Source organism: Mirounga angustirostris, unplaced genomic scaffold (assembly GCF_029215605.1).
Source record: "Mirounga angustirostris isolate CCGP_5_RB_7025 unplaced genomic scaffold, mMirAng1.0.hap1 SCAF_7, whole genome shotgun sequence".
NCBI lineage: Eukaryota > Metazoa > Chordata > Mammalia > Carnivora > Phocidae > Mirounga > Mirounga angustirostris.
In genome coordinates, this window is record NW_026991715.1 from 124,248,902 (window position 1) to 124,265,917 (window position 17,016).

Sequence of the window (17,016 nt, forward strand, 5' to 3'; positions counted from 1 at the left end):
ACCCATCCCTGGTGCCCGCCACTACCTTTGGTCCCCACTCAATTTCCCTCTGCTCACTGTTGCAGCTAATTCAAGGCATTGCTACCAAATAGGAACCCTTACTAGTGATTGGGGATAAAGAAAATCTATTTTGTGGCTAGGTATGTGACAACATGTACCGAAGAACCCTAGCACGCTAAGCATGTCTCTGGGGAGACAGGCAATTAAAGACAAGGGTCCAAATCTCAGAGCAAAACTGGGAAAAACCAGATCCACTCACAGACATTCACATGATGAGGGTATAAAGAGATACACAACCAATACCAGCTGCAATGTCCCAGTAAGCAGGAAGGTAGAGACCAGAAAAAGGGGGGTAGGGGGAACAGGGAACATCATGAAATCAGGTCTACTGTAGAAATTTGATTGATTTGGGCTAGGGTGGGTTTTCTCAGTTCAGTAGAAGAGAGTGTTTCTCCAACTACTGTAGTAAATGGACCTGGGGGAGGGGGGAGCATGTGGTGAAAACCAAACCCACACCGGACATCTGACACCTCCCTAGCAATCTCTGAAGGTCGAAGACCATAATTAGACTAGAAGCAAAGGAAAAATGCCCTCGAATTTAGCATAGAAATGTTAAAGCTTATTCTAATGATCAAGAGAGAACACAGGAGTAAACACGGGCTTGGTCAGAAAACGTCTCTCCCTTCCTCACCCCCTTATTAGCAACTTGTGCTCTTTTGATCACTGGACTCTCTCTCGAAGGCCTCTTTTCCATCCTTATTGTCTTGAACCTAAACCCCCAGGTTTTGCTCTCTTCCTTCCCTCCTCCTCCCTCCCTCCCTCTTTTACTCTACTTTTTCTTTTTTTGTGACATACTGCAATTCTGGAGTTGGACTTTTCCTGTGAACCTTGCCAGTGGGGAAAACTGGTGGGTTTCTAGACTCCCTTTCTCCTTCCATCTTCTCTTTGAATTCTCCAGACAGTGGCAGTAGAAAGTTTCCAGCCTCCAAAGTAGTCATGGGCTCTTGTCTGAAGTCATGTTTAGTCATTCACATACTCAATAATTATTTATGGAGCACCGACTTGGTACAGGGTGTTGGGGACACAACCTCGAGCAAGTCATTCCAACTCTACTACGAAGCTTATCCGGGAGGAGGGATCCAGATACTACAATGGTCTCAGGCAGTGACAGTGCTCGGAGGAAATTACAGCAGGAATGGGGCTGGGGTAAAGGAGGGTGAAGTTCAGTGAAGGCTGCCTGAGGAAGGGACATCTGAGCTGGGGGGGTGCAAGCAGCGGTCATGGAATCTGGGAAGGAGAGTTCCAGGCAGAAGAAACAGTGGGCGCAAAAGCCCCGAGGCAGGAAAGAACAAAATGGCTTTTGTGAGGAACAAAACAGCACCTTCTGCTGGGACGGCCCTGCCAATACTAAGTGCACTGCAGTGAAGAACTTACTGGTTCTTTCTCTGCCTAAATAATGACAATAGAACATGAGAAATTAAGTGGCTGAGGGTGGTCGGACCAAAGGTCATGTAACCCTACAGTTGGCTAAACATGTGAGTTCTTTTTCATCCCATTTCATTTGTCTTTGGGAAAATGAAAGAAAAATTTGGCTTTTTACTTCTACCATTTCTATTAATTCCAGTTTGTGCCCTCTTACACTCTTTCCATCCTTGTAAACCAAGCAAAGTTTGGATCCCAGCCAATAAGTGGCCACCAGATGGGGTGAACACATGTCCTACAAAGCCACGCATGTGTGCCTGTGTCCTTGGGGCTCCACAGAGCCCCCTGCTCTGACCGGCTAATTTCTGAGATCGACTGCAGGGAAAAAAGCATGCCACAGAGCAGTAAGGCAAATTATAATGCTGTTGGTATTTCTTTCTCGAAGGAAAAAAAAAAAAAATGAGCAGGATGGGGTAAGGAGTGGCAGACCGTGACCTTTGTCTTTGTATTGTCTCAGGGGAACAGAATAGGCCCTATATGTGTGGAAAGTCACCAACGAGAGAACAGACGTAAATACAGGGTAGCATCATTGTTACTCAAGGTCACCAAAATGATTCTATTTTTGTTAGAGGACCTGGACCCTGAAACCTCTTCATATTTTCTTCCCTCTCTACTTGTAACTTGGTGGAGCTGAGGTAAGGTGTGGAAGTTGGGCACACTGGGCGCCCTACCAGAGAAGAATTAGGTTATTTTATTATGGAAAAATGGGTTTGGGAAACTAATAACTAAACTAATAGCAAAATAAGAAGTGTGAATGCCCTTCCTCACTCCAGGTGAGCACCAAGGAAGGAGAACACTGGGCCCCCGGCTTTCATTAACCACACACACTAGCGCCTGAGATCCACCAAGGGCCCCATTGAGCAGTGAAGCTGCTAATAGGGTCTGGCATTAACAGGTCAGGGGAAGCTGAGATGTTCTCTCTCCTTAGGAAAGGAGGTGGGTGGAGGTCTAAAATAAGCCCGTGGTGGTGACTAGGTGGGGTCTCAAGGCTTCCCATTGGGCACTCTCCACCTTGGTGGTCAATGTGAACGTTCTGTTCTGAAGTGCACCGTTCAGGAAGCAAAAGAAGGTACTACCCCAAGAAAACATCCCTGTGGGACGGACCTGGAGGTGAGGAGGAGGAGCAGTGAGGACTGGGGAGCGCCCAGCAGGCACAAATGCTGGTCTCACAAATCCCTTCAGTGTGGCCTGCAAAGTATTTAACAACTGGCTTGGGGTCTAACCAATCAGAAGGGCTGCTGGCTGTCAATGCTGATGATTGCCAGCTGAATTTCAGGCCTGCATGGGTGTTTTATTCCCATTTTTGTATGTACCATATACCTCACATAGGTTTTTTTTTTGTGTGCTGGCTAATTTCCTTAGTCCCTAGATTCCACCAGAACTATTTCCTGTACTTTATTTAATTGCTGACCCTGCTGTGCTCATGCTACTTTGCATTAGAAGCATAAGAACCTCCTTTCATTTGAATCTGGCTCAAGAAGTGGCTTTGCAGTCAGCTAAGCTTGAGTTCAAATCCTGCCTTTGCAATGACTATTCTTGGCAAAATATGTAACCTTTCGAAGACTGAATTTTTAAAAATCCCTAAAAAGGGATACTATTCCTCCAGCCAGGGTTTCTGTGGGAATTAACATGGAAGGGTGCCTGGGTGGCTCAGTCGGTTAAGCACCAACTCTTTGTTTGGGCTCAGGTGATGATCTCCAGGTTGTGAGATCAAGCCCCATGTCGGGCTCTGAGCTCAGTGCAGAGTCTGCTTGGGTTTCTCTCTCCCTCTCTCTCTGCCCATCCCCTCTGCGTGCTCTCTCTCTCTCTCTCAAATAAATAAATAAATTTAAAAAACAAAAAGAATTAACATGGAATTTCCTAGGTAATGTGCTCAGCGCAGTGCCTGACTCAAATGAGGTTTTTGCAATTGTAGCTCTGATATTGAGAATTTATTATAATTCAGATAAGTGCTAATTGGTAATTAGTTTATTTCATATATGGAAAAATGGGTTTGGGAAACTAATAACTAAACTAACAGCAAAATAAGAAGTGTGAATGTGGCAGAATACAGGGTTTTCTAAAATATCTGAAGCAATCATGAGGAAAAAACTCCCAACTGAAATCCCAATTACAGCACATTCTCATGCATTCATGAAACCAGCCCTCTAATCAATTCTATTTCTGTTTTCCTGATTTGAGTATCTGTATATATGTAAAACACAGTTAAATTTTACTTATTTCAGAATATTTCATGGTTGAGAGTTCCCACTGAATCAGCCACCTCCTTTACCCAAAATTACTTTGCAATGATGCAGTCTTAGTTCACACAGGAGACCAATCGTAACCTAACGTTACATATCTATGAGGCAATTTCACGTGCCTTATCCCATTTCATTCACAAATCATCATCAGAAACTGCAAGCACAGACCAGTATTTCCATTTAAAAAAAAAAAGTTTAGGAGACGTCCCAACCTCTGCCCCCTCCTGGGACTGCAATCTCCACACCCACACCCACACCCAGGGTGGGCGCAAGGGTTCTACTTCCTTGTCTATGTGGAGAAGGAGCTTTAGGAAGGCATGGAGGAAAAGAGCATGGGACAGCTCACAAGACATGAGCAGAGGAGTTGGATGCTGGGGAAGTGGGTGGGCAGGGGCACGTCCGCCATACAGAGCACCTACTTAGCCCAGGACGCAAAAAGACAACCTCATGTGTCAAAACACAGGCAGATCCCGGGGCCTGTCCCAGCCACTGTTGCCCCCATTTGGGTCCTACACCCCAAAGCTTAACCAAAGATTATAGCACGGATCTCATCCAGCAAGAGTGGAAGGAGACCCTGCCTGGATTTGAAATCGAATCGTTAACATTTCTTCTGGAAAGAAGGAGCTTCATCCCTTGTCATATGACTGGGGAGTTTTAGCTTCTAAATCCTAAAGAAGAAGGAGAATGAAACAATTGCTGGGTGATGATTGTTACTGTGTATGTATGAGTGAGTGTGTGTGTGTGCATGTGTGTGTGTGTAGGGGACGTACACACACGCACACACACGTGTGGCCTCACCATAGCCCCATAACCCCCAACAATTCAATTTGAAGGAAGAAGCCCTGAAAGTCAAGGTTAGGGTGAGGGTTGTTTTCAGAAAAGCCAAAATTCCCAGGATTTGGGGAATGTGGTGAATCCACACCCTGGAAAGAGCCATGGCCTTGTGGCCTTGGCTGTCAGCCGCACGGATGCTGCGTGAGGAGCTTCCTTGGACTGACTAACCAATATAAATAGGGCTCTGTGCTGGCCAACAGAAAGCAACTGGAAGTGTTAGGTAGGCTTCTTTTCTTTTTTTTTTTTATTTAAAATCAATTTAATTAACAAATAGTGTATTACTATTTTCAAAGGTAGAATTTAGTGATTCATCAGTTGCATATAATGCCTAGTGCTCATTACATCACGTGCCCTCCTTAATGCCCATCACCCATTTACCCCAACCCCCATGCCCCTCCACTCCAGCAACCCTCAATTAAGAGTCTCTTATGGTTTGCCTCCCTCTCTGATTTCATGTCATGAAACAGCAGATGTTGGCGAGGATGCAGGGAAGGGAACCCTCTTACACAGTGGGTAGGATTGTAAACTGGTGCAGTCACTGTGGAAAACAGTATGGAGATGCCTCAAAAAGTTAAAAATGGGGCTACCCTATGACCCAGCAATTGCACTACTGGGTATTTACCCCAAAGATACAAATGTAGGGATCCGAAGGGGTACGTGCACCCCAATGTTTATAGCAGCAATGTCCACAATAGCCAAACTGTGGAAAGAGCCCAGATGTCCATCAACAGATGAATGGATAAAGAAGAAGTGGTATATATATACAATGGAATATTATGCAGCCATCAAAAGGAATGAAATCTTGCCATTTGCAATGACATGAATGGATCTAGAGAGTATTATGCTAAGTGAAATACATCAGTCAGAGAGAGACAAATACCATATGATTCCACTCATATGTGGAATTTAAGAAACAAAACAGATGAACATAGGGGAAGGGAAAGAAAAACAAGATAAGGCAGGCTTCTTTTCTGAGAGGTCCTCTCTAGGTAAAGAGGACCCGGGGTAGAAGCAGGGACTTTAGACACAGGAACCCGGAGGAATTTGTTGTTAAAACTGAAAAGATTACAGAGTTTTCAAACAAAAAAGTGCCAACATTCCAGTTCTGAGATCTCCTCTCTATAGTGTTCTAAGTTTATGTCAATGTGCCCCCCATTTCCAAAAGACAAAGATTTCTAAGCCAGGGTTGGCAAGGTGGTCTAAGTAATCTAAGTGTGGTTCTTGCCTGAATCCTGCGGGAACCTCTTAAACCCCAGACCATAATCAGAATCTGACTTTTCACAAAATCCCTGGGTGATGTGATAGCCGGTGGCCCAAGTTTCCCCAAGCCCCCCAGGGAGGCACTGTGACAAACAGGAACTTTGCCATCGATGACCCCCAGCTACACGTCAGCACACCAATGACTTTGATTCTCCCTGACCATCATTCCGCGGGACTGATTTTCCTTGAGTGTCCTTGATTATGGAGATGAACGCTTAACCCCAAAGAGTCTGGGAGCATTATTTGTTTCTCCTAGCATTCTCAGATGAACCCATTTTCTCAAAAGATGCAAAGGCCAGGAGGTGAGGGGAGGCTGCACATCATCTTGGTATGTGGTTTGTTCTGTAATTGTGAAAGAACACTGACCTCGGACTCCCCAAGGACGATGCAGAAATAAACCTTCTGCTGACCTCCTGTACATAGAAACAGCCTGTGTCCCTGCGGAGAGCCTCGAACTTCCAAAGTGCTGGGAAAAGCACAGCAGGAAAAGCTGAGGATAACCTCAGTGCAGGCTGTCCCTCTGCAGGGCACTAAGAAACCCCAGTCAGGCGGATCCCCGCCAGGCAACCCCAGCAAAGCAGCTACGTCTGTCCTTCTGAAGGGCCGAGGTACTCACAGAAGGTCCTGATGGTGTCGCTGGGCGGGCTGTGGGGGCTGTGGCCGTGGCGATTCACGGCCCTCACCGCAAACTGGTAGTTGGTATCTGGATCCAGGCCCTTGATAACCATGGAGTCCATCTGGATCTGCTCTTGGATTAAGGTCCAACTCATGTCCAAATCTGGTCTTTATTGATTAAAAAAACAAAACAAGAAGCAGTAATTCAGGAGGAGCAAGAGGGAAGGGAAGCTTGCTGGCTATGTAAACTGACCTCGTTCGGACTCCAGCAGCAATGCTTATAAAAATGAGTTAACTCTTCCTTCTAAAAGTCATCTTGATTTTAAATCATAGGTCATCGTTATTAGGTCACTGCCAATAAAAGCAAGTAGATCATTTGTAGGGTCAGTTTTAAGCACTGTTTCAAGATCATCCACTTTGCCTCGGCATGGGCTTGACTATAGTGAAAAGATCCCCACACAGGAGTTCATTTTCAAGGACTTTGCCTTCCAGATGTTTCACAAACAAGCCTTCCCCTAACTGTCCCCATTCCCAGAGGTCAGGAAGGCACAGATTCCATCTATTCACAATCTGTTCACAAAGTAAACAAATAATAAGTTGTACAGGGTGACTAACTGCATGAACTGCCATGGGAAAACCCAAGAAGGCTCTGTTAATGGTCATTCTCGCTCTTAACAAAATTGTACAACGGTGCCAACTTGCTGAATTTTCATACGTTCTTCTAAGAACCCTATAGAGAATGCAGACCCTCACTTAGAACTCCCAGCTGGGAGGCAATAAGCGGAGGGTAAGGGTTACAAACTCTGGGGTTGGACAGAGCCGCTCAAATCCTGCCTCTCCTACTTACTAGCGGCTACTGAACTTCTTTAAGTCACAAAAGTACCTATCTAAGAGGACTGTCGTGAAGACTAAATGAATCTATATCCTCAGCATAGTGCCTGGCACCATATTGTAAAGACTCAGCGTATTTTGGCCATTATTTAAGGGACTTGCCCACATCACAGAGCTGGTAGATGACCCCGGGGCCCCTGCTTACTACTCTATACCCGCGTGCTGCAGTGCGGTACCATAGCCCCTGGGGCGAGTCAGCCCTTGACACACGGCTCATCAGAACCGAGATGTGCCACGAGGGTAAAGCATACGCTGGATTTCAAAGGGAAGAAAACGAATGTAAAATACCTTACGCATCGCATGTTGAGATGATAACATTTTGGATTCAGAGGGTTAAAATATGTTATTAAAATTAATTTCACATTTTTCTTATTGCCTCTTTTTTTTTAAGACTTTATTTATTTTAGAGAGACAGAGAGAACACAGAGGAAGAGGGAGAGGGAGAAGCAGGCTCCCCACTGAGCAGGGAGCCCGATGGGGGGCTCAATCCCAGGACCCTAAGATCCTGGCCTGAGCCAAAGGCAGACACTTAACGACTGAGCCACCCAGGCGCCCCTCTTATTGCCTCTTTAATGCCACTATTAGAAAACGTCAAATTTCACATAGGGCTCGTATTATATATCTGTTGGACAGTGCTGTTCTATAGGGCAGAGTCCCAGCAGGGAGAAGAGCGCCCCAGGTAATAAGAACTGCAGAATGAAACTTGGGGGGCGCTGGATGGCTCAGTCGGTTAAGCTTCTGCTTTTGGCTCAGGTCATGATCCCAGGGTCCTGGGATCGAGTCCCGCATCAGGGCCCCTGATCAGTGGGAAGCCTCCTTCTCCCTCTCCCTCTGCCTGCCGGTCCCCCTTCTTGTGCACTCTCTCTCTCTCACTCACTCTGTCAAATAAGTAAATAAAATCTTTCAAAAAAAAAAAAAAGGAAACTTGGAAATGGTGGTGCATAGCTGCAGGATGGTCTGAAGGGCCTAATCGAGTGGATGTTTTGTGTTCATAGCTAATAATAGTTACCATTTATCAAGTGCTTGGAAAGAACCAATCTTGTTCATAGTATCTATGCAGGAGATATTAATGTTAAACACCTCTCTCCTTTATTTTTACAGAGGAAATTGACGCATTAAACGAATAAGTAACTTGCCCAAGTTCACACAGCTGGTAAATGGTGAGGCCAACTTGGGTGGATGAGGAAAGGCTGGATTAAGAAAATCCTTGATACTGGATGAAAACTTGGGGTGATCGTGGTTGGGGTCCTTTAGCTTGCTTCCTGACCACTTCTCAGTTGTTCAATTGTTAAACGTCTCTGCTTACAGGTATTTAGAGGAAGGTAGAAAGCAAAAAACAGTGATGTTTAATCCTTTATGAACAACTTATCAGGCAAGGAAATAGAGGCTTATTTTGCTGAAAGGAGATGCCTGGATGATCCATGGATTTCTTGGATATGAGCTTGCTTCATTTCTCACTGGCAGGAATTCAAAGCCAAATGGAGTCCTTAAGCCCCGTCAAAGAGGCTTTCTCAAGCTCACCATGCAGACAAGGAGTCTGTGGGGCCCATATTCCATAAGAATTCATCTGGTTGGAGATGCAGCGATCACGGGGCATGCTCACTGGAGGAAGTAGGGCTCATTTCTCTGTCTTGATATCCTTTCCCTAAAGATGGACTTCTTGTGTAAACTAACTTTGTCATCAAAGAGAAAACCTCAGTGAGTGGACGGAAACACATTTACAAACTCAAATTAGAACAAAATCATGTCACAAGAAAGCCACCAGGGACACCTAAAAGTTGACAGAAAAGATGTGATCTTTAGATAAAACGCTCCTGTTCTTTGCTTAGCTTTCCTGTGGCATTTATAGAGGAAATGACATGTACCTGCTCTCAGAATGTGCCATTGTTTACCCAGGACTACCTGCAAATATCTGCAACAATCTTCATGTAGAAATGACAGCCCCCTCCTCCACACACAAAAAAAGGAGACTATATTGTATTTGCTCATCTAATGCAGGAAAGAAAGCTATATTTTCAGCGAATAAGAAAGTGAAATCATTAATATTTAATTCATGATAACAAGTGAGAGAGCAAAACTCATGCGGATTGAACACCAGTCCAAAACCTTTGACATTTTGCCTCTGATTTTGTCATGGGTTTCGCATTTAAATGCTTTTAGAGTCTCTTGAGGTACAAAACTGCAAAGGTGAGGTTGAGCGAGAGATAACTAGGCAAAAGGATTGTCTTAGATCACTCTCAAACAATAGCTTTATCTTTCTCCACTGAAGAAAATCATTCTGTTCTTATTACACAGTCAGTCAAATCCTCCTAGTAACACCGGCCTGCCAATTTCCCCATGATCAAAAAGGCATGGGGTGTGGGGAGAAGTAAACCAGGAACGTGCTGCCATCCCAGGTAAAAATAGGCAGCCACCAGCCTGGGGGGCACTTTAAACACTTTTCCACATAATGGGATTGGGTTGGGCTGGGCATCCTGCATCCCAGGAGATCAAATGCCTTCGGAAGGTGTTTCGGCTGCAGGGGGAGGGTCTGATGGGGCAGGTACAATGCAGTCAGCAGTGGCTACTCAAAACCCCATTAGCTGACTCAAGTAATCGAGACTCACTGGTTCATTTCGACGGGAAGCACCGTCAGCAATGTCAGCGTCCAGCCTGGTTATCAGATATCTGACAGATCAACTGGTCCAGATGTCTGAGGGCTCTCAGAAATCACATGCAAGGTTTTATGTGTGAGCATCATTTCAGTTTCCTAAGTGCCCTTAGCTTTTTATCAGGTTCTCGAAGATAATCATGACCCCAAAAGCTTTAAGAGTCACTAATCTGGTCCAGTCTCTCATTCTACCCACGTGAACAGTGAAAAAAAGTAATTTATCCAAAGTCATAGAACCACTGGGTGGTATATTTTTCTGTTTTACTCCCTTTTTTGAGGCATTTTGACTACCTCGCCTATTGCCAGCTTCAGTTTTATGTGGATATTCTTCTTCTTGGTACCATCAAACCCAGTAGGTGGCTGCCTTGGACAACTCAACTGGAATGTCACTGATTATCAACAGGGTGTCCATCACAGAAGCTATATTCTAGGACTTGAAGGAACTATAAACACAGTTCCATTCTTAGGGCGTTTATAATGTAATTGGGAGATAATATATCTAAGGATCAGTAGGAAGCCGTGCAAAATAGCATATTTCAAGTGTTATATAACTGACCCTTGAACAATGTGGGGGTGAGGGGTGCTGACTCCCCTGTGCAGCCAAAAAGCCATGTATAACTCTTGACTCCCCAAAAACTTAACAGCCTACTATTGACCTTATCAATAGCATAAAGTCAATTAACACATATTGTGTATGTTACATAGTACTATATTCTATATTTTTACAATAAAGTATGTTAGAGAATAGATCATGTAATTAAGAAAATTATAAGGAAGATGCATTTACAGTACAGTATTTATCAAAAAAGATTCCATGTATAAGTGGACCTATGCAGTTCAAACCCATGTTGTTCAAAGGTAAATGTGAATTAGAATTCTAGGGAAGGTCTAGGAGACCAGGAAGAACTTGAGTTAGATTTCAAATGTACTTGGGTTTTGATAACTGAAAAGGAATAGAGTATCTGTGGGGGGAGGAGAGACAAGAGCAACATCAGCTCTCTGTATAATTTGGCCACATTAAGCACTAGCTACATGTAAAATATAGTGTGGACTAGCCAAAGACAATATGGGTCCCAGAAATGGTTGATCAATGAATCTATATAAAAAATGGGTATAACATATAAAAACATTAGCCATAAGTAGGTATGAATATATGGCATCCCTGTGTATATCACAAAGCTTTCCTTATATATGGCATCCCTGTGTATATCATCAAAGCTTTCCTTATCAACCTCTACTTAACCAACTTGTCAAATTAACCAATGTCTTCATTTGTTCCCACTAATTCAGCTACCAGCTTGTCAAGAGTCAGTTGTGTTCATTCCCAAATCTTTTTAAGACTTTTATGTTTGTTATTGTAATTTTGTTATTTAATGTAATATTATATAAACTCGTGAAATATGAATAAAAAAGAGAAGTGATAGCTATGTTAAATGTTTTTGAAAGACTTGATAAAACTGAACCACTAAAACATAATTGCTTTTGATGTGGTGTGTGTGTGTATATATATATATACATATATATATTTAATTATATATAATGAAATATTATTCAGACATTAGAAAGAAGAAAATTCTGCTATTTGCAGGAACACAGATAAAATGAGGACGTAAGTGAAATCAGGCAGACAGAGAAAGACAAATACCATACGATTTCACGTTTATATATGGAATCTAGAAAAGTTGAACTCAAAGAACCAGAGTTGAATGTTGGTTGCCAAGGACTGGAGAGTGTAGGAAATCATAAGAGGTTGGTCAAAGAGTATAAACTGTCAGCTTTAAGATGAATAGTTCTGGGGATCTAATGTACAGTGTGGTGATTATAGTTAAAAATACTGTATCATATTCTTGAAATTTGTCAAGAGAATAGATCTTAACTGTTTTCACCACACACGCATGCGCACACACACAAAGGTAACTAGGTGAAATAATGGATGTATTAATTAACTTGATTGCATCTATCATACACAAATGCATACACATATTAAATCATATTATACAACTTTTAAAAATCACACTGTAAAACCTAAATATATACAATTTTTATTTGTCAATCATACCTCAATAAAAGTAAGAAGAAAATCTAAAATAACCAGAAGTTTAGGAAATGCAAATAGTTGCCTGGGAAGTGGTCTTACAAATAAGATGCATGAGAGAATAAAAATTCAAAATGATCTCCATATACAGAAACATCAGGGCAAAGCCAGCTCAAATGGTAAATGTAAAATCTTATATTAGGGTTTTTTTTTGTTTTTTTTTTTTTAAGCCAATGGCACAGATATAAAGACAGAGAAAACCAGGTATGGCAAAAATCTATGGGGAAGGCAGGGGCATAAAACTGGACTTTAAAAATTGGTTACACACTCAATATGAATTCTCTGGATTAGCTGCTATTGAACAGCCCCGTGCCCATACCCTGGGGAGATGTAAGTTTTCTAGGTTGATCGTTCAGCAGGAGGTGCTCTGGACTCATCTCCACTTGAGGCAGAGTTCAAAGGGCTGGTATTGCTTGGCTCCAGAGAGTGAGCCTAGGACAATGTCTTGACGTGTGTTCCAGATGAAGACGGCAAAGACACCTCCATGTTGTCCATATTGGACTAGGAGACCCAGTGGTTCCTTATAGGGAAGCCAATGGCAGCACTGGTCTTCAACATTAAGGGAAACCTTCAATGGCACTTAGGAATGATTGACAATGAAGCCAGCTGCCTCAGGAGAGTAGAGCTCTGCATTAATGGCTATATTGAAGCAGAAGTTGGATGGCTATCAGGGATGGAACAGAGGATTTCTGAATAGGATAGCAGGTTGGACTTGGCTCAGTAACTCTGACCTAGACTCACAGTAACAAATACATTCATGCGTAGTAACCCAGTATACCTATAATATATGTACGTATGCATAGGGCTTACGTGTGAGTACAAAACTGAGAAAACTTTCAAGGAAAAATATTTATCCTTACTCTATTCACTTTGCTCTTTTCTTTCTCTCCTTTTCCTTTTTTTTTTTTTTTTAAATCTGGTAAGAACCCACTAAATCAATCTCACCACCCACTGAAGTGTTGTGACCCATGATCTGAAAAACACTGGACTGGAAGTTTGTTTTGTTTTTTTTTCCTAGAATACTTAAGTTGGAACTTTCAACTCTAAAATTCTAAGAATAAAGAAAGCAGATTTTGTCAGCCATGGCGAGAAATCTATGGCTTACCGGGTCCTACAAGCCTGTTCAACTCCAAATATGCTCTAGTACGTCATGCTCTCCAGCACTGTTTTTCAGTCTTTGAATGAGCCACAGTAAGACGTACATTGGACATTGTGACCCAGGACACACCACGCATACGCACACACACACAACTGAAACATACGTCTCATAAAATAACTCCTAGTTTTACTATGTGTGATACCCTCTGATATTCTCTCTTCTGTTCTGTTTCACTTTCAAAAAACTCTCCTACAGGACCCCTCAACTGGTCTCACTACCTTCTAATGAGTAACTACTCAGTTTGAGAATCCTTTCTCTAGAAAGTGGGAGCTGGGCTGAGGAGTGAAGCTAAGCGTGCTTCAGACATTAACTAGGAAACTGGGCTAAGAATGGTTAAATCCTGTTAGGGAAATACTTTTGAGAATGGAATTTGTTGGTGCAGAAAACAGTCCTCCAGGGGATTCAGCAGAACATCCAGAATGGCCTTGACAATAGAGGCCACTTAACTGGTCTGAGAGGGAGTGGACCAAAAGCCTAATTATAGTATGCTGGATCTATGTGTGGCCTCCTTCCCTCAGTATCCGACCTATCATTCCACGGTTTAATGTTTTCGGGAGAACCTTAGATTATTTGGAGGCTCCTTTCCCAAATATTTTCCTTCATGTTATTTCTTCTAAGCATCATCTCAGAAACAGAACTAGGAAGACTCTGCTCAGGACTCGCGCACGCCTTAAATCTGATTCTAATATAACACCTTGTAATGTTGTTTTGTATTTCTGTCTCTCCTATGAGGCTGTGAGCTCATTAAGCATGCTGATTGTGTTATTCATCTCTGTGTTCCTGTGAAACTCTGGGTGATCTTTCCAAAATGCAAATACTATCAGTCTCTCTCCTGCTTAGCAGTCTCCATAGCTCCCTATTCCCTTCAGGACAAACTTGAGCTCTGTTATTATGCCTTTCTTGCTCTGAACCCGATTCACCCATCTAGCCTTATCTCTTGCCTCACAAAGCTTCAGACTTTCTAAGCAATCCCAGGAACATTTTCTTCTTGCCTCTAAGCCATCACTCAAGTAGCTTCTTGTGGCTTAACCCTTTTCATGCTATGTCTTCCCTCCCCTTTGCCTGGTCATCACCAATGTGTCCTTCTGAGCTCCTGTAAGAAGCCTTCCCAGACTCCTTCAAAACTGCATCAGATGTCAAGCTGGTATTCCTCTAGGCCCCTGGTCCCCACCCCTACCTGCAACACTCACCACTTGGGACTATGCCCTCCTCTGCCTTCCCCACTGGATTGTCCAAGCAGGGACAGAGCTGTTTGACCCCTAAATCTCTTGTACATGCTTTGCACATAGAAGATACTCAATATGTACATGTTCGGATGAACATACACACACAGTAGGTATCTGATAACAGTTGGCTAAGATGAATTGAAACAGCTTCAAAATTTGACCTTAAGAATAACATGATGTCCTAAATCAGGAGGTAGAAAACTTCAGCCTGCTGCCTATTCGTAAATAAAGTTTTCTGGGGACACAGCCATGACCATTTGTTTAAGTGATGTCTATGACTGCTTTCTTGCTACAACGGCCGGATTGAGTAGTTGAGACAGGGCCCACAGAGCTGGGAAAGCACCAAATATTTACCATCTGACCCTGTGAAAAAAGTTTGCCAACCCCGATCAGAGACAACAGTGTTTACCTTTGTGCCATTTCAACCGTCTGAGGAACACCTATGAGCCTTCTCAGAAGAATATTTTTAAATGCATCAGGGCACCCGGGTGGCTCAGTTGGTTGGGCAACTGCCTTCAGCTCGGGTCATGATCCTGGAGTCCCGGGATCGAGCGGGCTCCTTTCTCAGCAGGGAATCTGTTTCTCCCTCTGACCCTCCCCTCTCTCGTGCTCTCTCTCTCTCAAATGAATAAATAAAATTAAAAAAAAATAAAAAAACAAACGCATCAAACAAAATACTTAGGATCAAAAAGGACACCAATTACATTGAAAACAATGACCTAAACAATAAAGAATTATAATTATGATAACAGAGACACATCCTTATTAATAGATTAAGTAACAATACCTAGCAATGGATTTAATAACTATAATTATTTCAAAGTAGTGATAAGCATATGACTGGTACTTGGAGATATGTACAATAGTTGTAATGGGATAAGAACATATCTGTGATTCTATTAGTGACAAAGCCACAGAAATTGCTAATACTACTGTGGTTTGTTGACTACATCTATATTTGAAGAGAACATTAAATTTTAGTTGATAAGCTAAGAATGTAATTTTTGTCCAACCGAAGTCCAAGGACCCCTTGAATTCTGTCCATGGACCCCTTGGGAATCTACAGATTGTAGGTTAAACACCCTGCTCTAAGAGAAGAGACATGATCCCATAGATTATCCAGGGCAAACATAAAAGGGGAGGAGAAAACCTCACACAGAGAAGAGCCTCTAATTCCCTGTCAATTTTGCAGACTGGTTTTACGCAGGATTTGCTCTGCACTAAAATGCATTGCAGAGGAAAGTCCAAAACCACTAGTCACAGTCAAAAAAGAAAAAAAAAAAAAGATGTATTATTTGACCTTCAGCTTTCAGTCTTCTTTATTTATGAATTGGTTCAACCCAACCAAATGACAAACAGATGGACAGAATGGGGTAATGATAAACTCAGCCAGCAACGTGTCCAGGCAGGACAACTGCAGAGCACACTTTCATTTACAGTTTACAAGTGGCTCCCAATTCTGTTGCACAAGAATTCAATTTATGGGAGCTCCCATCAATCTGACCAGGGATTACATCAGGGGAGCTCATGGTAGGAAGGATGGAAGCTTTAAGGGATCGATTTGTAGAACTGTAGGTCAGACTTCTGCAAAAACATTCAGAACCACCCTTCCATTTGAGCCTATGTGGAGGAACTTGCTGGCTCCCAGAATGGCTGGGATCAGGCACCAGTCGGGATGGTGGTTCTAAGATCTTGGATTTGGAAACTAAAGATAAGAAAAAGGAATTTTTTTGTGAAGCGCCACTTGTAATATGAAATCTCAGCTGACATCAAGTGAGCCCATTCTTGCATATTTCTAATTCTGGTGGTGGTGGTAAGGAAGGCTTATACTTAAATGGCGCAACTTCCTAAACACTTCCTTGAAAGGAAAGGAAGATTTTTTGGTCTTTTTCCCATTCCCATTCTTCCCTAAATTAATTAATTGTTTAAGAACAATTCTTTTTTTTTAGATTTTATTTTTTATTTATTTATTTGAGAGAGAGAGAGACAGATAGTGACAGAGATAGCAAGAAAGAGCACAAGCAGGGAGGAGAGGGAGAAGCAGACTCCCCACCGAGCAGGGAGCCTGATGTGGGGCTCGATCCCAGGACCCTGGGATCATGACCTTAGCCGAAGGCAGAGCTTAACCGACTGAGCCACCCAGGTGCCCCAAGAACAATTCTTTAAATATTTGAAGCTCTGTACTTTGGGGGGCAGGAAAACCAAAACAGGGCTACATCACTGTTAAATATTCCAGCTATTTGCCCAATTATTGTTATAAATTCTAGTAAAACACTCTGAAAAAAGATGGCAATTCACTTACATATTATGAAGAGCTCTAAAACACAAGTTATAATTCAATATGAAATAAAATAACAAGGGGAACTTCCAAGTTAATCTTACATTTTGTATTATTTGAAGCGTTGCCATATACCGATATTCCTTTTATTATAAAAAAACAAAAGCAATAAATAACTTGGGATTGGAGGGGAGAAGAGGGAGATGTAAATGCAGATCCATGTTGGGTTTTGCCTGGCTCTAATTTCTGCAGTTGGCAAGGTAGATTGGTTACTGTTGTGGCC

The 17,016-nt window shown here is 42.6% G+C and overlaps 1 protein-coding gene across 3 annotated transcripts in view; it reads right to left on the reverse strand.

Moving 5' to 3' along the window:
• EGFLAM (EGF like, fibronectin type III and laminin G domains) overlaps positions 1-17,016 on the reverse strand; it is a 175,447-nt gene that overhangs the window by 74,313 nt on the left and 84,118 nt on the right. For all 3 annotated transcript variants that reach the window (XM_045862075.3, XM_045862085.3, XM_054504394.2), the window contains exon 7: positions 6,436-6,602. In XM_045862075.3, coding sequence (XP_045718031.1) covers positions 6,436-6,602 — 167 coding nt within the window. The remainder of the gene's footprint in view (positions 1-6,435; positions 6,603-17,016) is intronic.